This window comes from Amblyomma maculatum, chromosome 4 (assembly GCF_055883805.1).
Source record: "Amblyomma maculatum isolate TAMU_Amacu chromosome 4, ASM5588380v1, whole genome shotgun sequence".
NCBI lineage: Eukaryota > Metazoa > Arthropoda > Arachnida > Ixodida > Ixodidae > Amblyomma > Amblyomma maculatum.
The window spans coordinates 49,903,959-49,929,389 of NC_139347.1; the positions used below are offsets into that span (position 1 = coordinate 49,903,959).

Here is a 25,431-nt window from a genome sequence, read left to right on the forward strand (position 1 = left end):
TCAATCAATCAATCAATCAATCAGTCAACAAGCTATACCAAGCGCGCGCCGCCCGGCTCCTGGACGAAACGAATAAGCAAGCATTGTACACATAATGCGCTCTTTTCGATCTCATCTCCCGTGGTGTCCTATACGAAGGTACACGCAGCCATGGAATCTTCAAGCTGTTTGTACAACCTTTCCCAGACCAAGCAGAAAGAAATCGATGCTTCGGGCTTTCTAAAACGGGGCGCTGCATGCGGCAACCAAGCTGCGGCGAGGAAGGCGAACACGCAAGCAAGGGCGCACATAATATATACACACGCATTCACTCGCATGAATATTGACTGCGTGCGGGAAACGGTGAGCATTGCGGCTTCTAGGCCTATATGCCATCTACAACCCAAGAAAAAGACGAATAAAACAAGAGGCTCACACTGCGAATCTGCGAGGCCTAGCATTTCGACGTGCACTAAGGCCGGAATGCGCCAAAGGGCACCAAGCTGCGAGCACCCATCTAATGTGGAGATCGCTGAATTTTTCCAGTGCTTTCCGCGCCGACTTGAGCAAATACTCGCAGCAAGACTCCGCCGACATGCGTTGGCATGGATGTTGCTGCTGCCCACTCCGGGAGAGTTGGGAAAACAGCTATCGTGTAAGAAGAATTTCATAATATTCGCAAACACGAGAGCGCAAATAGAAGCAATTTATTTTGAAGATGGCCGCGGGGAGAAAGGAATTTGATAGATACGAAGTGTTGAGCGCGAGAAGATGCAAAATCGGCGTTTTAATGCGACAGCATCAGGGGTTAGACCGCGGGGGAAAAAATTAAAAATATCTGGCATGGCTAGTCATAAAATTCGCTGATTGGTCCAGGCGTGTTAACCCACACATTTCGTTGATTCGTAGAGTCTATGATGACGTCATAAGGCTACATGACGTAATAAATAAGCTGCCACGTCACCACGTCATAACGTCATAATAATAATAATAATAATAATAATAATAATAATAATAATAATAATAATTAGTTCATAGGGAAGGGAAAGGCGCAGTATCTGCCACACTTATTTCTGTAGACACCTGAACCGCGCCATAAGCGAAGGAAGGAAGGTGGGAGTGAAAGCAGAAAGAGAGAAAGGGGACCGTAGTGGAAGGCTCCGAAGTAATTTCGACCACCTGGTTTGGTTTGTGGGGAATTTAACGTTGGTTGGTTCATAGGAAGGGAAAGGCGCAGTATCTGTCACACTTGCTCTGTGGACACCTGAACCGCGCCGTAAGGGAAGGGATGAAGGTGGGAGTGAAAGTGGATAGAGAGAAAGGGGGCCGTAGTGGAGGGCTACGGAGTAATTTCGACCACCTGGGGATCTTTAACGTGCGCTGACATCGCACAGCACACGACGCCTCTTCGTTTCGCCTCCATCGAAACGCAGCCGCCGAGGGGTTCTTTAGCGTGCACTGACATCGCACAGCACACAGACGCCACACCATTTCGCCTACATCGAAACGCAGTGCCGAGGCCGGGATTCGATCCCGCTTCCTTGGGCATAGTAGCCGAGTGCCGTAACCGCTGCGCCACCCCGGTGGGGCAATCGACCACCTCGGGATTGGCGTCTGTGTGCTGTGCGATAGCGCGCGTTAAAGATCGACCACCTGGGGATCTTTAACGTGCTCTGACCGCACAGCACACGGACGCCTCTACGCTAGACGGATTTTCGCGTAATTGGGCTAGTAAGGAAGCCGCCTTAGGATATGAAGAAAGCTGGTCGTGACGTCACCCTACCGGTCCCCGTCCCACCCACGTTCGATAAGGCGCGCTAATGTAAGGGCGCCCGGTTGACGTCAACTGGCAGCGGCGGCTCAGAACACGCTGCGAGCTGTGGCGAGAAGCAATTGTTAAAAAAAAATTGTAAATTAGAGAATACACACAGGGTTTTCAAACCTCGCTCCAATGCTCATAAAAACCCACTGCGTACTTCATGTATTAGAATATTACTGCAATTATGTTTCTGTCTCTCTTTAAATGGTGTTTTCCAGAACTAACCGATAGCGTGGCAAAGGGATGGGCGCGGTGAATTCCCTTCTTCGGTTTTGCGTTGTTTCCACCATAAAGTTCAGCAAGCAGCAACGCATCTAAACGTCTGCTTTCCTCTCGTCTCTGGTGCCCCATTTGCTCGTACGACATCAATAATGGACTTTATCTGGCGTCATATTTCCCTCTCTGCAGTGTCGAAACTGTGACGAAATTGTTGTTCGCGTTGTGTTGCGGGTGCCCGCGTGATGTGCGATGTCAGCGCACGTTAAAGATCCCCAGGTGGTCGATTTTTACTCCGCAGCCCTCCACTACGGCTCCTCTTTTTCTTTTTCCACTTTCACTCCCACCTTCCTCCCTTCCCTTACGGCGCGGGTCAGGTGTCTACGGAAACAAGTATGACCGATACTGCGCTTTGCCCTCCCCGTGAAAAAATTATTATTATTAGGCGATCCTTAGAGTCTCTGCTGAACTGAGATGTTACCGGTAAGCGCTTTGCATAATCACGGCCGGACTGAGTGCAGCGGCGCGCTGCGCGCCGCTGCAGTCAGTCCGGCCGTGGCATAATATGCAAGAAATACACGGTGTAGTACGTGATACACATGCGATCATATATCACACGATGGAACAGATGTCTAGCTGATGCATCTATATTAGTGTCTGAATTTGCGATGCACTTGTTAACTTTTTCCTTTCAATGTATGCAATAAAGTGACAAAATAAATTGAGTGTTCCTTCAAGGCTTCGTACGTTATAGTCTGGAATCCATCCCCTTGCATGAAAAGGAAAGCGTTTTCTTGTCGGGATGACTTCCTTGCCCCGTACACGAAAACATTTATCTGTGCTGAACAAGTCGCGAGTCGGCGTCTGCGTTGTGTTTACCGTCTCTTCTGTCTCATCGTTTTGCGACGTTGTTACCAAACCATATCTCACAGATAGCATGTGGAGGCGACCCTTTTCGATTACAAGCGTTGGTCGTGCATCTAAATAATAATAATAATAAAAAGAAACGCGCATCCGTATAAACCTCCTGCACGGTTGTACACAAACGAGGTGGCGCTGTGGTCGGTAGCGAGATTGCGGTAGACAAAAAAAAAATTAGAAGAGTTCAACGCTGCTGAACCGAATATTGGGCGAAAGCAATAGCTGCGGGTGACCGAGCATTCTTCAAATTCTTCTTCTTTCCCAGCCCACACATAAAGCCCCGCTTTAGCCAAGCCGTATGAATGTGCCTTAGTGGCTTAGAGGGGTAACGAAACGAAATGCCAAGGTCCTGGGAGGCTGATTCTAACATAACCGTCCCATGTGAAACGAGAGACCCAAGTTGGCAGCTCCTGCCAGCCCACGTATAAAGCCCCGCTTTAACCAACCGATATGAACGTGCCTTAGTGGCCTATAGGGGTAACGTGAATGCCACGGTCCTAGCAGGCTGATTCTGACATAACCGTCCCATGTGAAACGAGAGACCCAAGTTGGCAGCTCCTGCCAGCCCACGTATAAAGCCCCGCTTTAACCAATCGATATGAACGTGCCTTAGTGGCCTATAGGGGTAACGTGAATGCCACGGTCCTAGCAGGCTGATTCTGACATAACCGTCCCATGTGAAACGAGAGACCCAAGTTGGCAGCTCCTGCCAGCCCACGTATAAAGCCCCGCTTTAACAAACCGATATGAACGTGCCTTAGTGGCCTATAGGGGTAACGTGAATGCCACGGTCCTAGCAGGCTGATTCTGACATAACCGTCCCATGTGAAACGAGAGACCCAAGTTGGCAGCTCCTGCCAGCCCACGTATAAAGCCCCGCTTTAACCAACCGATATGAACGTGCCTTAGTGGCCTATAGGGGTAACGTGAATGCCACGGTCCTAGCAGGCTGATTCTGACATAACCGTCCCATGTGAAACGAGAGACCCAAGTTGGCAGCTCCTGCCAGCCCACGTATAAAGCCCTGCTTTAACCAACCGATATGAACGTGCCTTAGTGGCCTATAGGGGTAACGTGAATGCCACGGTCCTAGCAGGCTGATTCTGACATAACCGTCCCATGTGAAACGAGAGACCCAAGTTGGCAGCTCCTGCCAGCCCACGTATAAAGCCCTGCTTTAACCAACCGATATGAACGTGCCTTAGTGGCCTATAGGGGTAACGTGAATGCCACGGTCCTAGCAGGCTGATTCTGACATAACCGTCCCATGTGAAACGAGAGACCCAAGTTGGCAGCTCCTGCCAGCTTGGGGTCGTCTAAAGGTCAAAGGTCAATGGTGGTCACCGCCGTTCCGCGCTGAAGGCTCAAACTGCGAGCAGTACTGCTTTCGCAATAAAGTCAGCATGCGGCGTAATAGGGACGTCTCGATCGCTGGATTTGGAGGCTTATAGGTACATGCACCTTTTCAGTTTCTCTTTTTGTCGGCGCACTGAGTTTATTGATTTCGCTCGATGTAAACGTAAAACGTATTCCAGGAACCCTATCGGCATTGTGTAGTGTATACGCGCTTTGGTGAAAAGCATAAAACGCGACAGTCATAGACTATATTCTATTCAAGGTCGCCATTATTTGACAGTATAGAAAGAGAGAACGCTCCCACACCACTGTTGTATCGTGGAAGAGAAAGGGACAGTTATCATTTAAAAGTTATCATTTTGCCCAAATAAACGAAATTTTAAAATAATAATATAAAAATTACCGATGAAAGGTTGTGGCAGTCTGCACTACCGACTTGACTTTATATCAAGACAACGTCGTCGTTTTCATTGAGCAGATATGCATTCGGCGTATGTTGGCGCACCTGCCGCGCACAAGTGGTTTGCCAGATAGCGTTACACTTATTAAGCTTATTCACCGATATATCCGTACAGTGTTAAGGAAGACAGAAAGCGCTGAACACGGTTATGCTTTCCCATGCTCATGAATACTAGTCATGGTTATGACTGAACTATACTCATTTAGGCCTACATTAAATCACTGTAGATTTCTAATCGTATTTGCATAGGCGGAAAACGAAACCAATTATAAGGTAACTTGTTTCCGCGCACACCTGTCGATTGCTTAGTGTGCCCTTAGCTTCTTCTTACGCAGTGGACTGAACCCATGTAATGAACTAAATTTAATTAATGTTACAAACTGGGTTGTTGGTACATGTTCAGTGTTCACTAACCAAAAACATGACGCAAAAAGCTTTCGGAGAAGCATTTTATTAAGCATGCAAACTAGACATATTTCAAGATTTGATGTTTACCTGCACCTCAAATATTCTTGGAACAGGAAATTATGCCAGTCACGGTAACTTAAGATTTCTCTAACAAGGCTGCGCTGCCATATCTCAACTTCACAGGTCTGGTTCGACACTTTCTCCAGCCTGCGCATTTTGCGGTGAACAGGACTCATCAGGTTATATTAAGGCGGGAGCCTTTAAATGACTCATTGTTGTCGACAGAAGGCTGTTAGCAGAGGTGTCACGCTTTCGAGAGCGAGAGTTAAAAATAAATTAATAAACCTTGTCTCCACCGGGAATCGAACATCCATCCCTTGGATTCCCAGCCAAGCGATTTAACAATTGCGCCACGCCCCGGATTTTCTTCTTTATTGTCTGGCTTTGGCACACGACTTAACACAAAAGAAAACTCCGATGAAAACATGAAAAAAAAAAAAGACACACAAGGCTATGAATGAATGTCACGATCAGCCTGTGTTAGACTGGCCTCATCGCTTTACACATGTACCACGCCGTAAAGGAAGGGAGGAAGGTGGGAGTGAAAGAAGAGAGGAAGATAGAGGTGCCTTATAGAGGCTTTAGCCTCATCGCAATTTAGTAGTCCAAAATGAATTGTTTTATTATTTTGCCACTGCTTGTTTACGTTGAGAAGACGGTTCATGGAAAAGCCATTGCAGCAGCTCGGCCTCAGTTTAAGTAGCCCAATATCATCATTTGGCATCACCATCCTTGGACACAGTCACAGGTCTGTTTTTACCTCGATGCAAATTTTTTCATTGGAATCAAATCGTCTACGTCGCAAAATTTGTCTAACATCACTTGTTCTACAAATCCCCGCGTCAAACTCCCGTGTGCGTTGTGACTTTTCATTTTTATCTGATTTCTTTTACCTTTCGATTCTTTTCCTCTACCACTCCATTCATTTTCTTTTTAGACATGTATACATCAAAACTTTCTCTGTTGCCCAATTCTTGGTCGATCCCCCTCCCTGTATGGGTATGTTTCATATGTTAATTGGTAAACAGCAACAAAATGATTTGAGCGCCTGTGATGCATTGTCGGCATCTTTGTCATCTGAGTTTTGTGCTTGTTAACAATAAATAAAGGAAATAAAAACGAAATGAAATACGTGCCGAATAGTCCATGTATCCCGACTGACCGAACTAGACCAACTACGCAACAGCGCAGCGCCGCAAAAAAAAAAAAAAAAAGAAGTATTCGGTTTTCTTTTCTGTCGTACAGTTCGTCACGCAGGACACGCCACACAACATAAAAGGACATAAGGCCCACACTTTCAGCGAAAACACCAAACAAAAATAATTTTTTTCTCTGGGAGTGGGGGGTGAAGAAAGGGAGGAAAGTGGGAGGGAAAGATACACGGAGTAAAATTATAATACCTGCACGTCCATCGTGCGAGCTTCGACATTCTCTCTTACGCATAAGCAGAGGTAGAATTCCAGACGATGACGCGTGAATAATGATGAACGCCAGTCATGCGGGAATGTTATGCGGGAGGCAGCAGCAGCAGCATCGGCGAAAGAATGCGTCAATAACGTCTAATTAATGCGCGCTGCTCTGCGCAGGAATGCGGGTATCGTTTCTGTTCTGGCGCAAACACCCCGCAGGCGATGCGGCGCCTGCAAAGTACAACGCTCAGGCAGCAGAACAAGTTTCGTCTGACGGCTACTGCACGGACGACGCTGCAGTCGTCGTTAGCAAGAAGAGGCACTGATGGTAGCGTCACGCAATTTTGGTCCCTAATAAATCTCACTTATGTGGCTTGTTCTGCAGCTGTGATAATGATTGTCCGGCAAAAAAGATGCGTCTATATGCGAAAAACTTACAAAGAAGGATCTTTTTCAAGCTACTCGACTCCAACTTGTAACATCTAGGTCGAAAATGATCCTGTCATCACCATTTGGAATAGATTCGAAGTGTTGTCTGGCCATAAGAATTTGCGCTAAATGAGAGAGAGAGAGAGAGAGAGAGAGCTTTTGATGTCACCGTATTTAGCATCCGAAAGGTATCTGTGGCGGTTTTACCGGTATTTCAATTTTAATTTCTTTTTACCGTTTCTAGTTAAAGTTCTAGGAAGGAGACTGCAGCCATGAAATTAGGAGACGCCTGCTTCTGGGAAAGAGAGCAATGGTTAGCCTTGACCGTTTAGTAAAGAGCAGAGACATTAGTCTGCCAACCAAGATCCGTATTACTCGTGCTATGGTCTTTCCAGTTGTGATGTATGGATGCGAGAGTTGGTCTGTGAAAAAGGCTGACCGCCGAAGAATTGACGCGTTTGAATTGTGGTGCTGGCGAAGACTCTTGAGAGTTCCTTGGACTGCCAGAAGATCAAATCAGTCGATATTGTCGACCATAAACCCTGACTGCTCATTGGAGGGTCAAATTCTAAAGTTAAAGCTCAGCTACTTTGGTCATCTGATGAGAAGAGAGGAGTCGCTGGAGAAAGATTTGATGTTGGGAAAGGTTGATGGTCGCCGGAGAAGGGGTATAGGCAGCGAACGCGATGGTTAGATGGCATCCTCGAGGCACTGCAGATGAAGTTGTGTGATGTTAGGAAGACAGTGAGAGACCGGAAAGCGTGGCGTGACATGGTCCATAGGGTCACGAAGAGTCGGACACGACTGAACGACTGAACTGAACTGAACTGAGTTAAAAAACAAAATCTGATATTTTCAGTGAAATCAGCGTTGCTGCCAATCAAATACCGCCAAGTTAATTTATAATTTACGTCTCTTTAATGAAAATGGGATGTTCATATTAAACAATGTGCCCATGTCCGGAGCAAAATGAATGAGTAGCAGCTGAACTGACAGCCGGTGCCTGCAACTTGGACGTTTCGGATTGTTGGCAATCCAGTTTATACGTACTGTAGCACAGCAACAAGTCCAAAGGACATAGTGAATGGAAACATCTATACTGTTCACGCATGTCGTCCAGGTGCCCAGGCATAATTATGCACAGTTTTTCGAAAAAAAAAAAAAAAGGGGGTTTTTTGTCGAACACTGACAGACCAAAGGTACACGTCGAACGGGTTATCCAAGTTTCGGTTTGGATATTTTGAAAATGTTTAAAGTATTTTCCTTTAGCTCTTTAGTTACGATTGTTAGTTACGAGTTTAGTTAGCTTTAGTTACGATTGCGAGGTGGTGTCTAGTTTCTAAGTGTTCGAGACGGACGTGGGGACAGGATATTTGTGCGCATTGCAGCCATGCGCTCGCCGTTACAAACAAAAAGCCATAGACTGTCCAAGTGCCCCGAGTTACAGCACGGCTTTCGGAGCTGCTCACGTAAAGAAGTGACGTCGGAAAAAAGAAAAAGAAAAAAAAAAGGCATTCGGAAGTAAAGATAATCTTATTGAGGAATGAGGTACGTACATATAGTCGGGCTGGTAATGGATGGAGCTTCTGAAGAGCAGAGTTAAGTGAGTTGACGGTGGATGTGTAGCTCACGAGGCTGTTTCTTCAGGCTGCATATTGAATTGTTAAACATTGATCTGTTACAATGGTGTTCGTTTGCCGCCTCTGTATAACAGTTTGTGCTCATGCTGCCTCGACGCTGGTGATATCCTCGATAGTTAATGTAGCTACTACGCCCTAAGGTAACATACCCCACCTTTGCAGGGAAGCCGACATAAAATGGGACGATGAGAGATTGCTGGACACGTGCGACGGACTTATTCATGCGATGGTATAGGGTGTCCTCAGAGTAACGGCCCATGCAGTAAAAAAAAAAAAAAAGAAATTAGGGGGCACTTTGGACCACTAATGGGCGATGAGGCTAAAGCCTCCATTGTACAGTGGTACGAAGTCCTCCATTACGGTTCCTCTTTCGTTTTTTTTTTTTTCATTCCCACCTTCTTCCTTTTCCTTAAGGCTCGGTTAAGGTTATATTATAGTTCACTATAGCTTAGGTGTCCGCGAAGGATTGTTATAGATCTTGCGCCTTTTCTTTCCTGTAAACCAATTGGAAATGTGCGGCCATTTATTTTCCCATCCATAACCTGACACCACTTACATGCCGGGCCGTGTGTATGGGTGTTGAAATCCAAATTTAAGCCCTCATGGGAACGTGGGATCATGAAAACGTTTATTATTATTTTTTGTTTAATAAAACTGAGCGCATGCCTACGTCTTGTCGCTAGCCTTTCGTTTTGTGTTTTGAACCATATAAAACAAACCCAACTCCTCCAGTCTCGTTACTGCACTGGAGAACTGGGATTTGAAATGTGCGGTTGCGTATTTAGACCCATACGAGTGAACGGTGATCCAAAGAGGGCCCTTTTGCTGATTACTGTTCGGTTGTAAAGAAGAATTTATCGCCGAGACAACGAGAATAAAACTCTGAACATATTTTCCCGTTGCACCACTCGTGACGTCTTGAACGGAACAGACTCCGTGATCCCCGCTTGGACGTGGATAAGAGTAGGTCGCCAGTGTTTCGCCGCTGAAAACAGGCAGATTGTGGCGATACCCGTATATTTGTTTCTTTACTCTATTTAGCTTACAATTGCGTCTTCTACAGTGAACGCATCTTTTTTGCCATTAAAGCTTGTCAGTCTGTCGATACAGGCCAGCTTAATTTTCAACGCCCTTTACAGATTGCACGTATGTAAGTTCAGCCTTCCTGGATATCACTTTTAGTTGTGACGAAATTACCGAACAGTACAAGCTATTGCTGCCGACATAGATAGGAACGGCCAAAATATGTGACCTTTAAGAAAATCTTCGTTTTAAAATTTATCCTGTGTTTACACCGAACAGCTATGGTTGTCATAGAAAACCTGTACGGTACGGTATCTATCTGACAATAATTAATAGAAAACAATGACCGTACAGAGGAATGGTCAACGGGTATACTGACTGTTATGGAGGTATCCTTCGATACGTTAAAACAATTTCGTCCATAAACGACTCCACGTTGAGAAACTCTCTAGTCCGAAATTTCTTCCAGGAATGATATTTCCAGAATTTATTTCTTCCTGCGGTAATCCTTCCAAGGTTTTCTTTTTTCATGTGTAAGCTCTGCGCCACTCTGATATCCAAGCAAAAGTGTGGGGAGGGGGGGGGGGGGGGGTGTAATGCTTATTAGAGGTGTCTGTTGACCGACAAAATACTTTCCGGTCTCAGAATTTGTTCAGCTGACGCTCTCAAGCTCCCGTCCGCTGCTTGGGGTTAGACGCGATGAAACCGGCGCGACGTGCACTGCATTCAGCGCTGTGCATCTGGCGGGGCAACAGCGTCGCCAGGTCTATATTTACTCCCCCATGTCAAGTGGGCGCGCTAAATTGAGCTGTGCGCCGGAGCCGAGAAGAAAATGCACAGTTCGGTGGAAGATCGGCATAGCTTGACGAAAAGGCGGAACAGCCAGGCACCCAAGGGCGGATGCAGCTATGAGAAATCAAAGAAGAAAAATTAAACAAATATTATGGGAAACAATTACTTTAAGGGTACGACGGGAAAGCGTTAAGGACTCCCGTTTAAGGCGCGATTCTTCGTTTCGCGCACGTCTAGGTACTGCTCGATTAATAACAAATTTCTTAAATTATCGTTACATCGCACAACCCATCGGCGAATCGATGCTCACCCATATCATCTCCAAACCTCCATCTACTGGAGTCAAGCTATGATTTTTTTGCTCACAACGCCAAAGAGAGCCGGATTTTCTGAAGAAGGGGCCCTCGGTGCTGTCATGTTAGAAACGCGTGTTATCCCCGTAAAAGTAGTTATGTGGAAGCTCATGCTCCGTTCTGCGAGGAAAACTTGCCAGGCTTGTCAGCAGCCACAGAAGCTCGAGCAACAAATGCTCGCAATTCGGCATCCCCGATATTCTGAATTACGAACACGAAGATAGACGAAATGGCGGAAATACCCACTGTTACTTGAGAATGCAACCAGTATATTGGGGACACCTATAGCCGGTCATAACCTGTCATTCGCCATGTATTCGCAGTGAGCGCTTCCCTCGAGAAATGGTTGTTTAGAACGAGGGGAAGAAAGAACATGTGAGATCGACTCAAAAGACTTCCTCCTGAAAATTCAAGCTCTCGTAAGACTAAGATGCGGATGGATAGCGTGATTACAAGAGAAATATTGCACGGAATATTCGGCACTGCCAAAGTAATAGGGAAACAATTACCAGCAGATACTGGCGTGTAATTCGGAACCCGAACAGTTCAGCTTCGATCTAGCGTCTGGAGATAAATACCTACTGCTACACTTCCATCCGTTACGCTTGCAACTGATGATGAATTTCCCATCTTACACTGATAGGTAGCGCAAGAAAGGTAACTTAAATCGAAACTATAGGAGGCCATTCTCGCAGTGGTATACGCTACGCGGGAGTCCGCACACACGCGGCCCCGCTGTGTGCGCGTCTATTCTTGTGTGGATGCGCCTTTGCTTTAAAACATGATTGCTTTCTTTGCCCTCATTCACTTAGCTTTGACAACGATTATTGTCCGTGCGTTCGACAGAAATGAACCTTGTTTCCGGTATACGTAGCAGGGGCTGACAATCTGTCACGCTTTACGTCACGTTTCCTTTCGACTTCCCCTCATACCTGGTACCAATAATAAAACTTTGACATCGCTATCGTTATCGCCCACTAATCATCATCATCCTCATCTAAAATAAGTAAGCGTTGTCGAGCGGACAAAAACCCGTTGTCGTGAAAATATTGTAACCCGCGCTAACCGTGTCAGTTCTGGAGGGAGAAGAAGACGAAGTTCTGCGGAGTGCGCGTGGTTCTGGGACGCCGCTGCTTTTGCCTGGTGAAGCGCCTGCTCTCTGCCTCCTGTGCCTCAACCCCGTCCTTTGACCCTGTCCTTCTGGACTGCCGTCCGGGTAGTGATAGAACCCGTGACATTCTGGTGGAGGTGCTGGGTAAATGCAGCACAGCCCCTCAAAACCCGCTACTCTGAGTTCGCCCCCAAGTCTCAGCCGCCGCCCCTTCGACGAGGAGGCCGAGATACGTGCCAGCCGGCGACTTCAAGGACTTGCTCCTGAATTTGGTCTGTTGCCGAACTCCGGCTCACCACAACTTACAATGGCCCGGAGTACCACGACCCAATGTCAACAGACGGACTCGTTTCTCGCACCGTCCGTGGTGTACCTGCCGATGGCTCCTCGAGCGGCTACCACGTTCCATGGCGATGCCTCCGAAGATGTGGAGGATTGGCTGGAGCAGTACGAACGTGTGGCCCGCCACAATGGCTGGAATGCCGAAAACTGTCTTCAGAATTTGTATTTCTGCCTGGACAGTACGGCTCGGCACTGGTTCGAAAACCACGAGGCCTCCCTTACATCCTGGGACACCTGTAAGGAAGAGCTGCGACGGACGTTCGCCAATCAGTATCGGCGACAGCGAGCAGAAGACCTTCTGCAAACACGAGTACAACGACCCGACGAAACTGTAACGAGTTTTGTTCAAGACGTCCTACGACTTAGCTCCCGTGCCGACCCCCGTGCCACCGAGGAAAAAAAGGTGCGTGCACTCATGCGGGGCGTCAAGAGTGACATTTTCGGCGGGCTTATTCGTGATCCGCCGACTACAGTGGCACAATTTGTAAATGAGGCGACGAACATCGAGCGAGCCTTGGTTACGCGAGCGGACCATTATCGTCGCCTTGCTGGAGGTCCCAGCGTTTCGAACCTTTCAGCTGCTCGTTTCCCTGTTGGTTCCCTCGACACCGCAAGCCTACGCGAGATCATCCGCGAAGTTGTACGCGAGGAAATACGGCAGCTGCTTCCACCTGCTGATGGTACTGCATCCTGCACCCTCACTGATGCTGTCCGCGAAGAAGTACAGCGTGCCCTTTATCCACAGTGCTCCGTTGCTTCTTCACCTACTCAGCCCCCTTCTCAGCCCATTGAGACTTACGCGTCCGTTGCTAGTCGCCCGCCGCCGCAGCAGCCACCACCGCCGCCTGCTCGTCGACAGTACTTGCCTGCACAACCCCGTACCCCTGTGTACGATCTTCGTCCGCAGCAGCAATGGATGAGCAAGGCTGACGTGTGGAGGACAACCGACCAACGCCCACTATGCTTCCACTGCGGAGAAGCAGGCCACGTCTACCGTCGCTGCCCTTACCGCGAGCTTGGTCTTCGCGGTTTCCAGCGGAATGCTCCCCGCCCGGAGTTCGGCGAGCAACCCCGCGACATCGCGGATTATCTGCGCCGTTCACCACCACCCGACCGGTCTTCACGTCGCGACCTTCGCTCGACACCGTCCCGCCGATACGATTCTCCCCTTCGCAGCAATCGACGGCAAAGCCTGTCCCCTCATCGGGAAAACTAAGCCCGGCGACGTCTGGAGGTGACGTTGCCGAACCCGTTCCTGTTAAAGAGCCTCCACGTTTTTCGCCCCGCTCCCCCACGCGACCCGACGATCAACCCGACGACCTTCCCGACGAACTTCGCGCCGAACTTCTCGCCGAACTTCCCGCCGAGCTTCCCGCCGAGCTTTCCGACGAGCTTTCTGACGAACTTCACGACGAACTCCCCGACGGAGCTTCCGACGACCGTCGCGCCACAGTGTACAATAACCTCGATGTTGTGATCGACGGATACGACGTGACGGCACTCGTTGACACTGGTGCAGACTATTCTGTTATGAGTGGGGAGCTATGCCGCCGACTTCACAAGGTAACGACGCAGTGGGATGGCCCCGATATCAGAACCGCTGGAGGCCACCTCGTGAGACCAATCGGCAGATGCACTGCTCGTATTGAGATTAACGGTCTCAGGTGCCCGGTTACCTTTGTTGTACTATCGAAATGTTCCAGAGACATTATTCTCGGAATGGATTTTTTGAGTGATTGCAGCGCTGTAATCGACTTTACCGACCACCGCCTCACGCTTCGTCAACCTCGATATACCTCGGCGCAAACAAAGCCCCAAGTTTGCACGGCACGCGTCTTGGCGGAGCACGTAACCGTACCGCCCCAGTCTAGCGTATTTCTCCCTGTCACGTCCGACCACGTTGCTTCTGGCGAAGTTCTGCTGGAAGGAAGTGCTCAGCTGCTTCTTGAACGGGGTCTTGGTGTTGCTCGAGGTATCGCGCAGCTGGATACTGGCTGCGTACACGTCCTAGTCACCAACTTTTGTGGCACCCCACAGCGCCTTACGAAAGGCACGGCTCTCGGTACCATGGAGAGCATTACCGCCCCTATACAAGTTGTTGCCCTGTCCGAAGGTGCTTTCTCCTCCTCTTCGCAGCAGAACGATGCACCTTTGGGTGTAAGCATTGCACCTAATCTCTCTGTGAGCGAGAGGGCCAAATTGATAGCGCTGCTTGCAGAATTCCAAGACTGCTTCTCTACGTCATCCGGAGTTCGCCAGACGACCATTGCCAAACACAGAATAATTACCGATGACGCTGCTCACCCTGTTCGTCAGTCGCCTTACCGAGTTTCTTTCAAAGAACGTGACACTGAACTCCGTGAAGTAATCGCCCATCTGGAAGGTCAAGAAGGCACCATTCCACGCGTCTTCTTGCGCGTTCTGCCCGCATTACGTCTTCGCAACAATGTGCTATACAAAAAGAGCTTCGCAGCGAGTGCGAGGTCTTGGCTACTGGTTATTCCGGCTGACCTGCGTAATGAAATTATGGACGCCTGTCATGACGACCCAACTTCCGGGCATTTGGGATACAGCCGAACACTCGCACGAATTCGTTCCAAGTATTACTGGCCTCAACTTGCTAAGACTGTTCGTCACTATACCAGGACCTGCCGCGAATGTCAAAGACGTAAGACTCCGCCCTTACAACCCGCAGGACATCTTCACCCCATTCCGCCGCCTATGACTCCGTTCCAGCAGGTAGGCATGGACCTGCTCGGACCTTTTCCTACGTCCAACTCGGGACACCGCTGGATTGCTGTTGCTACGGATTACCTCACACGGTATGCCGAATCGCGAGCTTTACCTTCTGCAACAGCGGCTGATGTAGCGAAGTTTTTCGTCGAGTCCATCGTCCTCCGTCACGGTGCTCCCGAAGTCTTGATCACAGATCGCGGTGCCGCGTTCGTGTCCCAGCTAATGGCAGAGATCTTGCGTTTAAGCAACACGCACCACCGCAAAACTACCGCATACCACCCCCAAACGAATGGGCTCACAGAGCGCCTTAATAAGACTATGGCCGACATGATATCTATGTATGTGGATGTCGAGCACCGTACATGGGACGATATTCTTCCCTACATAACTTTCGCTTATAACACCGCAACTCAGGAAACAACCGGGTTTTCGCCGTTCCGCCTGGTGCATGGCCGAGAGGTGATTACCATGCTTGACGCCATGCTTCCCCATGAGCCGGAGGCCTACTCTTACGACGATGTCCAACTGGTAACCCAGCACGCAGAAGAAGCCCGACAGTTGGCACGACTACGCATCCAAGACCGCCAGCACGTCGATGCACGCAGGTACAACCTCCGGCATCGTGAAGTTAATTTTGCACCTGGTGATAAAGTGTGGGTGTGGACTCCCGTTCGCCGTCGCGGTCTCAGCGAGAAGCTGCTAAAACGTTACTTTGGCCCATACGAGGTCGTTCGCCGTATAAGCGACGTGAATTACGAGGTGATTCCGATTGTTCCGAGCACATCTCGTCGGCCCCCTCATCCTGAAGTGGTGCATGTGGTTCGCCTCAAAACTTACTGTGAACGCTAGAACCACGTATTCTGACTCTGAGCTCTGCTCGATTTAACGTTTCAGTAACGCTGGAGCGCGCATCGGGACGATGCGCCTTTCAGGGGGAGGAGTAGTGTAACCCGCGCTAACCGTGTCAGTTCTGGAGGGAGAAGAAGACGAAGTTCTGCGGAGTGCGCGTGGTTCTGGGACGCCGCTGCTTTTGCCTGGTGAAGCGCCTGCTCTCTGCCTCCTGTGCCTCAACCCCGTCCTTTGACCCTGTCCTTCTGGACTGCCGTCCGGGTAGTGATAGAACCCGTGACAATATGGCCGCGCAAGCATTTCAGAATCAGAAAGCTTATTATACGAGACCATCAATTCGCTGGTCGTGTAAGGGGCTTATAAGAGCGGCTCGCAGCTGGCAGCACAGCGGTGGATTCCCGGCTTGCGCGCCACGAGTTCTTGCGTCGCAATGCAGCAGCCGCTGATGGCGAGCAGTAACTGCACCATGTCTTTACACGGGCTCGAAACAGTACGGCTCTATGGACGTTACGAAGATCAGCGGAGGTGGACGAGCTTTTTCGGGCTTTCACACGGCATTTTCGGGCCATACATTTTCCTTCAGTCATTGCAGTGACTCTACGTCTTCAGCAGCAGCGCCCCTACGACGGTTCGCCATATTCCGCTACGCGGAGGGCTACTTCGCTCATTATGTTTTACCCACATAGCGTTAAAAGCTTTGTTCCCCAGTCAATCAGGCGCCGGCGTTGTGAGCGAGAAATCACTGGCATGCCACTGGCAGGTTATAGATTGCCGGGGCCATGGTGGTGCACTGCCTGATCGCCAGGTAGTTTGACGACACGAGAGCGCATGACGCGACCGATTGGGCAGATGATGCTAACTCACGCTTCGCCTTTCAGTTAGGAGGGGGTGATTGAAATGTCACTTTACAGGACCATGTGATCATGAGTTAGGCCACGCAGGCGGGCTCGAATGGCTTGGTTAAAGCGACGCTTGTATTCACATATTTCCTGGCGACTTGGGCAACATACATTTCACAAGCGTGCCTCTGACACATGACGGCGAGAAGACAGCGACGATGTCATCTATACATCTACCATCTACCAAGACAAACTACTTCAAGCTAGTGCTTGCGCACGTTAAACGTGCACATTAAACGTGACGTTAAACTCAGTTTATTCGTGTTAGACCTCCGCAGTTTTTATTCTGTTTTGTTTAACAGATTACGGCGCAGCCTCTGCTATATATTTGTTGTAGTCTATCTCCACTGCAGGACAATTTACTCTGTCCGCTATCTTCCCAGTCTCATCCACCCACCTAATTTTCTGCCGCCCGCTTCCATGCTTGCTTTCTCTCGCAATCCACTCCATTACCCTTAGAAACCGTCAATTACCTCGCCTTCGAATTGCACGCGTTTCCAATGCAAATTTCCTCTTGGATTGCTAATATAGCATGTCACAGACTCAAATTCGTTCTCGGGCCCACTTGGCTCTGTTCCTGTCTCTTAACGTTGCAGTCGGCACTTCCTTATCTGTACCTCGTTGTCCGACATTCGGCGACGCCCACAATCAAACCGCGCGCAGAGTCTGCGCAGAGCTCGCACATATGCGGGTAAGAAGCTGAATTTGAAGGGACGCTCGCGCCTAAATGGTACTCGCAATCAGCTTGTGATAGCAAATCGAAGCACAACGTCTTCAATTCTCCGCCCGCCATGGAGACCATGTTTCGGCGAAGGTGAAAAGCAGAAATATCCACGTGGTTTGCGTTAAGCAGCCCTGAATTTGCGTTAAACAATACTAAATGGTCGAGGTCCATTAGCCGCCGCTCAATACGTACATTATTCTCACAGCGAAGGCATAGGGAAATAAACCATTAATGTAACTGCAGGTAAGTGTATACCACACCAATTGCAGGAACAGACTGGGATCCATCAGCCTATTTGCGCAGTCAGGTCATTTGTTATATAAGATCACTTGATGCTGGCGTGCTTCCCTTGCACTTGCGAAGCGCCACATGTAGGCACACAGGCAAAAATAATAATCGAGACATACTGGAAGTATTTGACCTAGTCATGCGACCCTTCGCAAATCATTCTTTAGAGCACTAAGCAGTTCGGCGCAGCAAGAAGGTGCATATGTAGCTGGATGTTGTAAGCAGAAAGAAAGACACCGCACGCAGGCACGCACCAACGCGGTACAGTGTTTACTTTTGAGCGTCCTGCAGAATATACTTGAAAAACGATGTCTATATAGAACAGAAAAGGGGGGTTGGGGGCAATGACGCTTTCTTGACTAAATAGACATGTCGTTCGTATAGGAAAAATCAAGGCGAATATAGGACAGAGTCATGAATGAAAGGCTAGTATGAAAGAAAAACACGCGACAAGCAGCACGCGTCATAACAGCGCACGAAAAATAGCACAAGAAAAAAAAAAAGAAAAAAAAAATCTCTCAGTGCCACTGTGCCGCGCGATATTCAGCGGCACTATAGACTATATTAATTATTATTTATCTTTTTCTGGTAGAGCGCGCGTGACGTCACTGTGCTGCTGTTCGTGTCGCCAGTGATTTCACGCTATACATGGCGTGGCATGTTGCAGATAACGCTGGCCAATCAATATGACTCGGTATTGAGCCGACACTGCCGTCGCAAAGTCAGGAAACGTGCCCTCAGTAGTTGTCGCTGCTTATAGCATGTCGAAAAAACAGCACTCTGTACTGTTCCGTGCTGTTGTGCCTCGATGCTTTCTTTCTGCGCTCCCTCTCTTTTTGTTTTTCTTTTTTCGTTTTTCGGCGTGATGCTTTGACACACGGTACTCAAACGCGTTATTATTATTATTTTTTTTCGTGTGTTGGTAAGTTGTCCAGCTGTTCTTCCCGCGTGCTGTCCTGCCGCAGTGCCGTATGTTTGTGTGCTATTCTTTCAGTACATATCCTTTTTTCATTTCCCCAAAGGACGCAAAAGTTCAAGAGTGGTATGGCGTTAGAATCCAAGATTAGTAGCATGCAAAAGGCGGTCCATGGAGGGCGTAAAAAGCGAACATGAAGGCACAAAAAAAAAAAAAAAAGCCACATTGCTAACATCCTTATAACATGAACGTAAACAAAGGTGCCTGATTTGTATAACGACAGCTGCATTCAATTCTAAAGCGCAGTTTCATGTCTAGCGGCAGTTTGACCCTCGGCTAACATCAAGGTTAAGCTTTAAAGGTCAAACTACAGTAACGTCCCAAGTGATCGATGACCTCGACCTTGATTTCGACATTAAGTAACGTCATTTAGGCAAACACTACGCTAAATGATCGCGTGATACTAAATGCGAGGTGGTGTTGTCTGATCCGAACATTCATACTGCACAGTGGAGCACTACCACAGATCTCGCCTTCGAACGACTCATCCCAGAAAAGATTGCAAAACCAAGAACTAGAAACTAGCAAGGCAGGTTACTAATAACTCGCGTGTTTCTAGACCTGTCATGCAGAAAACAATCTCAAACTAAGTCTGTATTCCGAAAACGTTAGTAGCAGAGCTTAAACGGCCCCCTGACTGCTGGGGACTGTAGCAGTAACGTATAATAAATACTCTGGAAAAAACATCGCTCAAGTCAAGCGCTTTGCTGCCGATGAAGTGTCTTCGTTACAAGGCTAAGCGACGAGCGAGAGGTTATTAAATTCGTTCAGAGAAAAATGATCGCAAGTTGAGTCAACTAGGCAGAATTAGAACATCGCGCTTTCGAAGTCTTGTCCATATACAATTTGACAGTTTCTGAGAGATACCAACGCAAGGGAAACCGGTTGTCCAGCTGGAAACTGAAACTGCTGAGCGCTGCGGGAGAGCGTCGCACCGACTTACCGGCGAAAGAGCGATAAGCTATATAACTCTAGCACTACGTATCTGTCGCGACAGTTAAGTGATGAAAATGAACACGAAGCTCAGTAAGTACATGAGTAGCCGTTTCAGTTACCATTCGTAGGCATTCGACGCTTAGGTCTACTGCGGCGGCGAACAGTGGCGGCTTTGCTCATATCGAGAATAAAGCCGGCAGTGCAATAACAGACCGGTACACGCAAGGTGAATGGTATGCGCTCGCATTAGGGCGTTGGGCGTCAGGGGCGAAATTCCCGTCGGAATTACGCTTGCCGTTATTCATCTTGAAAGTGTTGCCAATTCAAGAATAGAAAGCCCGGAGAAAGAAGACTCAAAATACGCTAAAACCACAAATTGCATCATTTTAAGAAGCTAATTTCTGCGCACTTTATTTTGGTATATAAATTAATATTTTGAATATATTAAAACGTTTCTTTTTTCTCTTTGACTCTAAACTTCAGATTGAAAATGCTGTCTGAATTGTCTTGCCTACCTTCTGTAGGTTTAAACTGAAGCTGCAGAAATACGTGCCATAGGCCTGCATCATTATAGTTAGATATCCCTTATGCTTAAGGGTATATTTGCGCAATAAGTAAAGAAAAAAAATGCGTCTTTATTTTCTGACTACGAACCGTTATCTGCAGGCACTATCACTCGCCACAAGACGTCGTCTGATTCATCTTAGTTTGACGAGAATTCTGTGGGCGATTGTCCACTCATACATACCGCTCTTTCTGGGCGGGATTCCAGCACTGCTGCAATGTATACACATTCATGTAGTGCTGATCGTGTGGATTACATTTGCAAGCAGATTCTAGTATAAGCAGCATTTACTATTCCCTCGGATTCTAGTTCGAATAACTGAAGATAAGAATCGTCATATTTGATCACATTAGACCGCGTGTTGACAAGTGGAAATGTTTATCTGACTGAACATGCATCCAGCCTAACTGCTTTCAACAAGAGCAGCATCAGTATGGAGAGACCAAACTAGTCCAGGTCAAATAAGGGATTTTTGGCGCAAGCATTCCCGTACTATTTACGAGAATGGGCTTCTTTCATTGCAGATGAATGGCAGCGATTTTTTTTTTTTTTTAATCCAAACTTGGGGTCTCTCGTCCATTCTTCCCTAGACTTCTCCACATATCTGACAGGTCTCCAGTTTGTCGGACCACATGTCCGACATAAACAAACTCGACGACTGCATGAAATAATACCGTCTATAAATTAATTCAACACACATTGGCCTGTTAGAATATTCGCCATCTTGATACCATCTTGGTGATACCATATCCACCATCTCATTGACGCCATGAGTAACAGCGACGTTCGCTTGCAAAAATGAATCTAATTTAAAAGAACTTCCACTATTCTCAACAAAAATTGTAGGACTACAAAAACTGTCAGTAAAAACACCAATAGGACCTAAAAAAACGCCAAAACTTCCGCCTCCCGCAATCCCACACTTTTTCCTACTAAACAAAGTAAAATCCGCACAATTTAGCGGGAAAACAGCTAACTTATCCGAACTGTAAACAGTACAACGCAACAACGTCGTGGGTCATCGGAAAGCGTTTTAAATGTCGACTTTTGTGCTAAAACACCTCAGAATGCTGCCTAAAGCATAAGACGCGCCTATTTCTGGGCATTTTCTAACTGCAATCTGTACAGTGCACCAATGTCTGAGAGTTTCCTAAACGACAGTTTGGGTCCTAGAACACCTCAGAATGGCACGCGAAAGGTAAAGAGCACTCCGGCGTAAACTATACAGATTGATACTAGGTAGTAACTGTTTGAAGGAAAGAAAAAAAGATGTGAAAGAAATTCTCTGTGGGAATTGAAAACATTCGAAAACGCGAATTAAACGGGAACACATCCTAATGTATGAGTTACCAATTACTTGCATGGTGTAAATAGTTAAAAAAAAGGAGCTAGAAAGTACGCGCGATAGTGGGGTTAGAACTGCTGTCATACGAGCTCAAAGACAAAAACACTAGCCGATTGCTTCACCGAAAAAACGAAGCCGCGGGCTCGTTTTTACTCGTTCTGGGAAAAATTATTTCATTTCTGCTAGCTGGCGCAGCTATCTTGCGCTGTGCGGTTTACAGTTTGGATATAGGCAGCGTAGCCACCTCCTTGCAGCTTTATTAGCTAGAGGCGAGTGAGCGGTTTTTTTCCGATTGCGGGTAACAGGGGCGGAAGCATGCTCGAGCATTTTGATGTAGCTTTGAAGCAATAAAACGAGATCTGTAGCAATCTAATGATGTTTTAAAAATGTTTTTTAGATTCTAACGCTTTTATTAATTGCAATTTTCTATTCCTGACACAAAAAAATTCATTTTGATTCCTGTTCATTCAACTTTCAATGCTTTGTTGACTACACACACATCTCTAACAAGAAAAGACAAACGGTGAATATTGTTCAGATGTCTAAGATAACCCAAGCTGACTTGAGCAAAAATTTGGAACAGATTAACATTAGACGGAATGCTTGCTTCTACATTTCATAACTGAACGTCAAATTAAAATGAAAACTTTTGATTATTTTGACTCGATATGTTAAAATGTGCAGTCTACCACTTCTATGTGCTCAAGCACTGCTACTGGTTTGGAATTGACATCAATGAGCAGCACATATATGCTTTATATTTTGTACATGTCCTTTTTGATCATATGCCACAACTGACAAATTTCTGGGCACTGGTCGGAAACATCTTCAGTGAGTACAAGCCTTGTTAGCGCAGCCTGCTCACCAGGGCCCGGGAGACAGCCCAGGCCAATGATATCCTGGACTGAGGAAACCACCCAGGCTATTCCGTTAAACAATTAAAGTTTACTCTCTCTCTCTCTCTCTCCTTCAGCTTGGCTTCTCGTGCTTTCGCTCGAGGGATGCTGGAGCATCCTTATTTTCAGCACGTTGGTAATAGGCCGCGTATAAATATACAATACTCTTGCGAAAACGTTCAGCCATTGGCACCATCATGACGTCACAAGCATAATGCTGCAATTATTTCATTGTAGGCTGACACGCTTATTATTGGCAAAGAGTCTCCATGGTGAAGTACCCAGGTGCTCGTTTTCACAGCCAAAGCATTAGAACTACTCCTGTAGCTCTTTGTAACCCAAATTTTCTTGACGGCTCGTGGTAGTTGCAGTGTCTGCTTCGGTGCACTGCTCTAGCTTCCTTCACCACAAGTGATTTGAAAAGCTGAAAGAAGGTGCTATGTCACGTGTACGGAACTTTTTTTTTTCATAATTAAATCCTTCCAGTGCTTGTGCCTCGTTTTAAATTTACCTGCCAGCAAACACTTATTATGTCCCGCGCTTCTCTAACTGAAGAAGTTTTATTTTTATTACAGCACACTATGCGTCATATCTCTGCCACCGGTGTGCTGTCGTCATCACAACTATGGCAGCCCCTATAGCGTTGACAGGCCACTCACCACAAGCCGCCAGCCTGCTCAGTTCGCTTGATCACATTGAATATCGGATCACATTTCTTATAAGTAACACCGTTAACGGCCCGCTGTGCGACAAATACTTGTTCTCTACCAAATGTGATGAAAACATCAAGGCAGGATGTTTGGAGCATTTTTGGAGCAGGATGGAGCAGGGAAAGCATTGTGGAGCAGAGTGGAGCTAATGGAGCAGCACTTCCACCCCTGCCTGAAAAATCGACCCCACACCGGCCGTGCTCATCGCCGGTCTTTGCACCGGAAAGAGACCAGTGACGATAGATTTCGCTCGCTCTAGACACCATGTTCACTATTGTGAACGGCTTGGAAAGCTCGAGCTAAAGCTGTGCTACGCGGCGGCAACGGCAGCGCGCACTGACCTGAAGAAGTCGAAGAAGGTGAACCGATGCCCGTGCTGCTCGGCTACTCCTGCACAGACCACGTTGGCAGATGCACCGATAAGCGTGCCGTTTCCGCCGAGACAGGCGCCCCAGGCGAGCGCGTAGACGAGAGCAGGGCCCTCGGCCGACGGTCCTAGTCCGGTGACCACCTTGACCATGGCCGTGGTGAAAGGGATGTTGTCCATCAGGCTGGAGGCGAGCGCCGACACCCACGTCACGATGAGTATGGCCACGGGCAGCTGCGATTGAGGCCGCAATGCTCCGATCCACTCCTGCGTGCGCTGGCCGATGAAGTAGATGAGCTGCAGTTCGCCCAGCGCCTCCATCACCACGAACAGCGCGGCGAAGAACACCAGCGTGGTCCACTCTACACGAGCCATCACCGACTCCAGGTCGTCCAGGTCGGCCAGCACCAGCAGCAGCAGCGCTCCGAGTACCGCGATCCAGCCTGCGAGCCGCATTCAGGTCTTCCCTTTGTTCCCACCTCCTCGAAGTGATATATCGCGTTTGACTCGACACAATCTATACTCATTCAGTTTCTTTGCGCAAAGAGAGAAAAAAAAACCGAGGCTAATAATGCTATTAGTTCTGCCACTCACGAACGGTTACAGAAAGTCCATGCTATGGCTTTGGGACACAGGCCATCGTTTAACCTAAATAAACTATCAGGAAACATTTGAAAAAAGTCTAGTAAATTTGTGTTCTAAGTAAAATCTACTCTGTGGCTTTACTGGTCGTGTTGGTGTTTCCTCGAAGGCAAAATAAGCATTCGCTGCTAAGAAAATTTAACTTAAAAGCGAGCATTTTTATTTCCCGTTGCTAGGATCGAAATTGAGGCGTTAAAGTCAACAAAGGCTCCGAGATGACCAAGTGAAAGCGGAACGCGGTGTAGCTCATCCTCAGGGGACCCACATAAATTTCCCTGACGCGTACTCGTGTCTTCCAGGATGTTTCTCGGATGTTTAGTGATGAAGTGCTGGGGCATATTGAAGGATCATATGCGGCCCTGTTGTGCGAGGCATGAGTCACATCGGGTTTTTTTCAGTGGAGTCCTCAATAAAAACAAATCAAATCTTGCGTTATATATTGTGCTACACCTAGATTAAGCAATTGCAGCAATAGAATGCACGCGCATTGTTAAAAGTTCCGTTCCCAGGCATAAGCAAGGAGCAACACAAAGAACACTGTCGCTAATGGAATCTTAGCGTATTATTTTCATCATACGCCATTGTAACCATCCACGTGCCAACAGCGATGACGTAGCACGTACAGTCGTCCAAATCTTTAACTGGCGTGCACGAGCGGCGACTTTTCTGTGCGTCAGCGCCCTATAACGGAGCGAAGTTGGAAACAGGATGAGGCTAAGCGCATGCTCACAAAGCACGCTCAGCTGGACGCGTCGTCTGCCAGGCTGTTCCGTCCAGCTGAGCGTGCTTTGTGAGCATGCGCTTAGCCTCATCCTGTTTCCAACTTCGCTCCGTCATATGGCGCTGACGCACAGAAAAGTCGCCGCTCGTGCACGCCAGTTAAAGATTTGGGCGCCTGTACAACACAGAATCCTCGCCTGTCCTTATCGCCTTGGGGCAAGCATTCGTTTTTGATGCCCCTGAATATCACATCATAGCACGTGTTCCGTTTACCTGGCAGATGCAAACAACGAGAAGGCTATCACGTTATCAAGAGGCATACTTATGGACATTTAATATGCACGTGGTGAGCCAAGCCGGCACACAAAGGCAATCGTATACAAGCAAGCAAACGTAACGGCTGCAGCACGTGCGATAACGGACAGAAACACATGCATGGGACGATACGGATGCCTGCTCG

General features: G+C 47.8%; 1 protein-coding gene across 1 annotated transcript in view; it reads right to left on the bottom strand.

Moving 5' to 3' along the window:
- The window catches only part of LOC146190959 (P protein-like), a 300,983-nt gene that overhangs the window by 26,872 nt on the left and 248,680 nt on the right, over positions 1 to 25,431 (bottom strand). Inside the window, exon 9 of the mRNA XM_084601359.1 lies at positions 23,584 to 24,052. Coding sequence (XP_084457485.1) covers positions 23,584 to 24,052 — 469 coding nt within the window. The remainder of the gene's footprint in view (positions 1 to 23,583; positions 24,053 to 25,431) is intronic.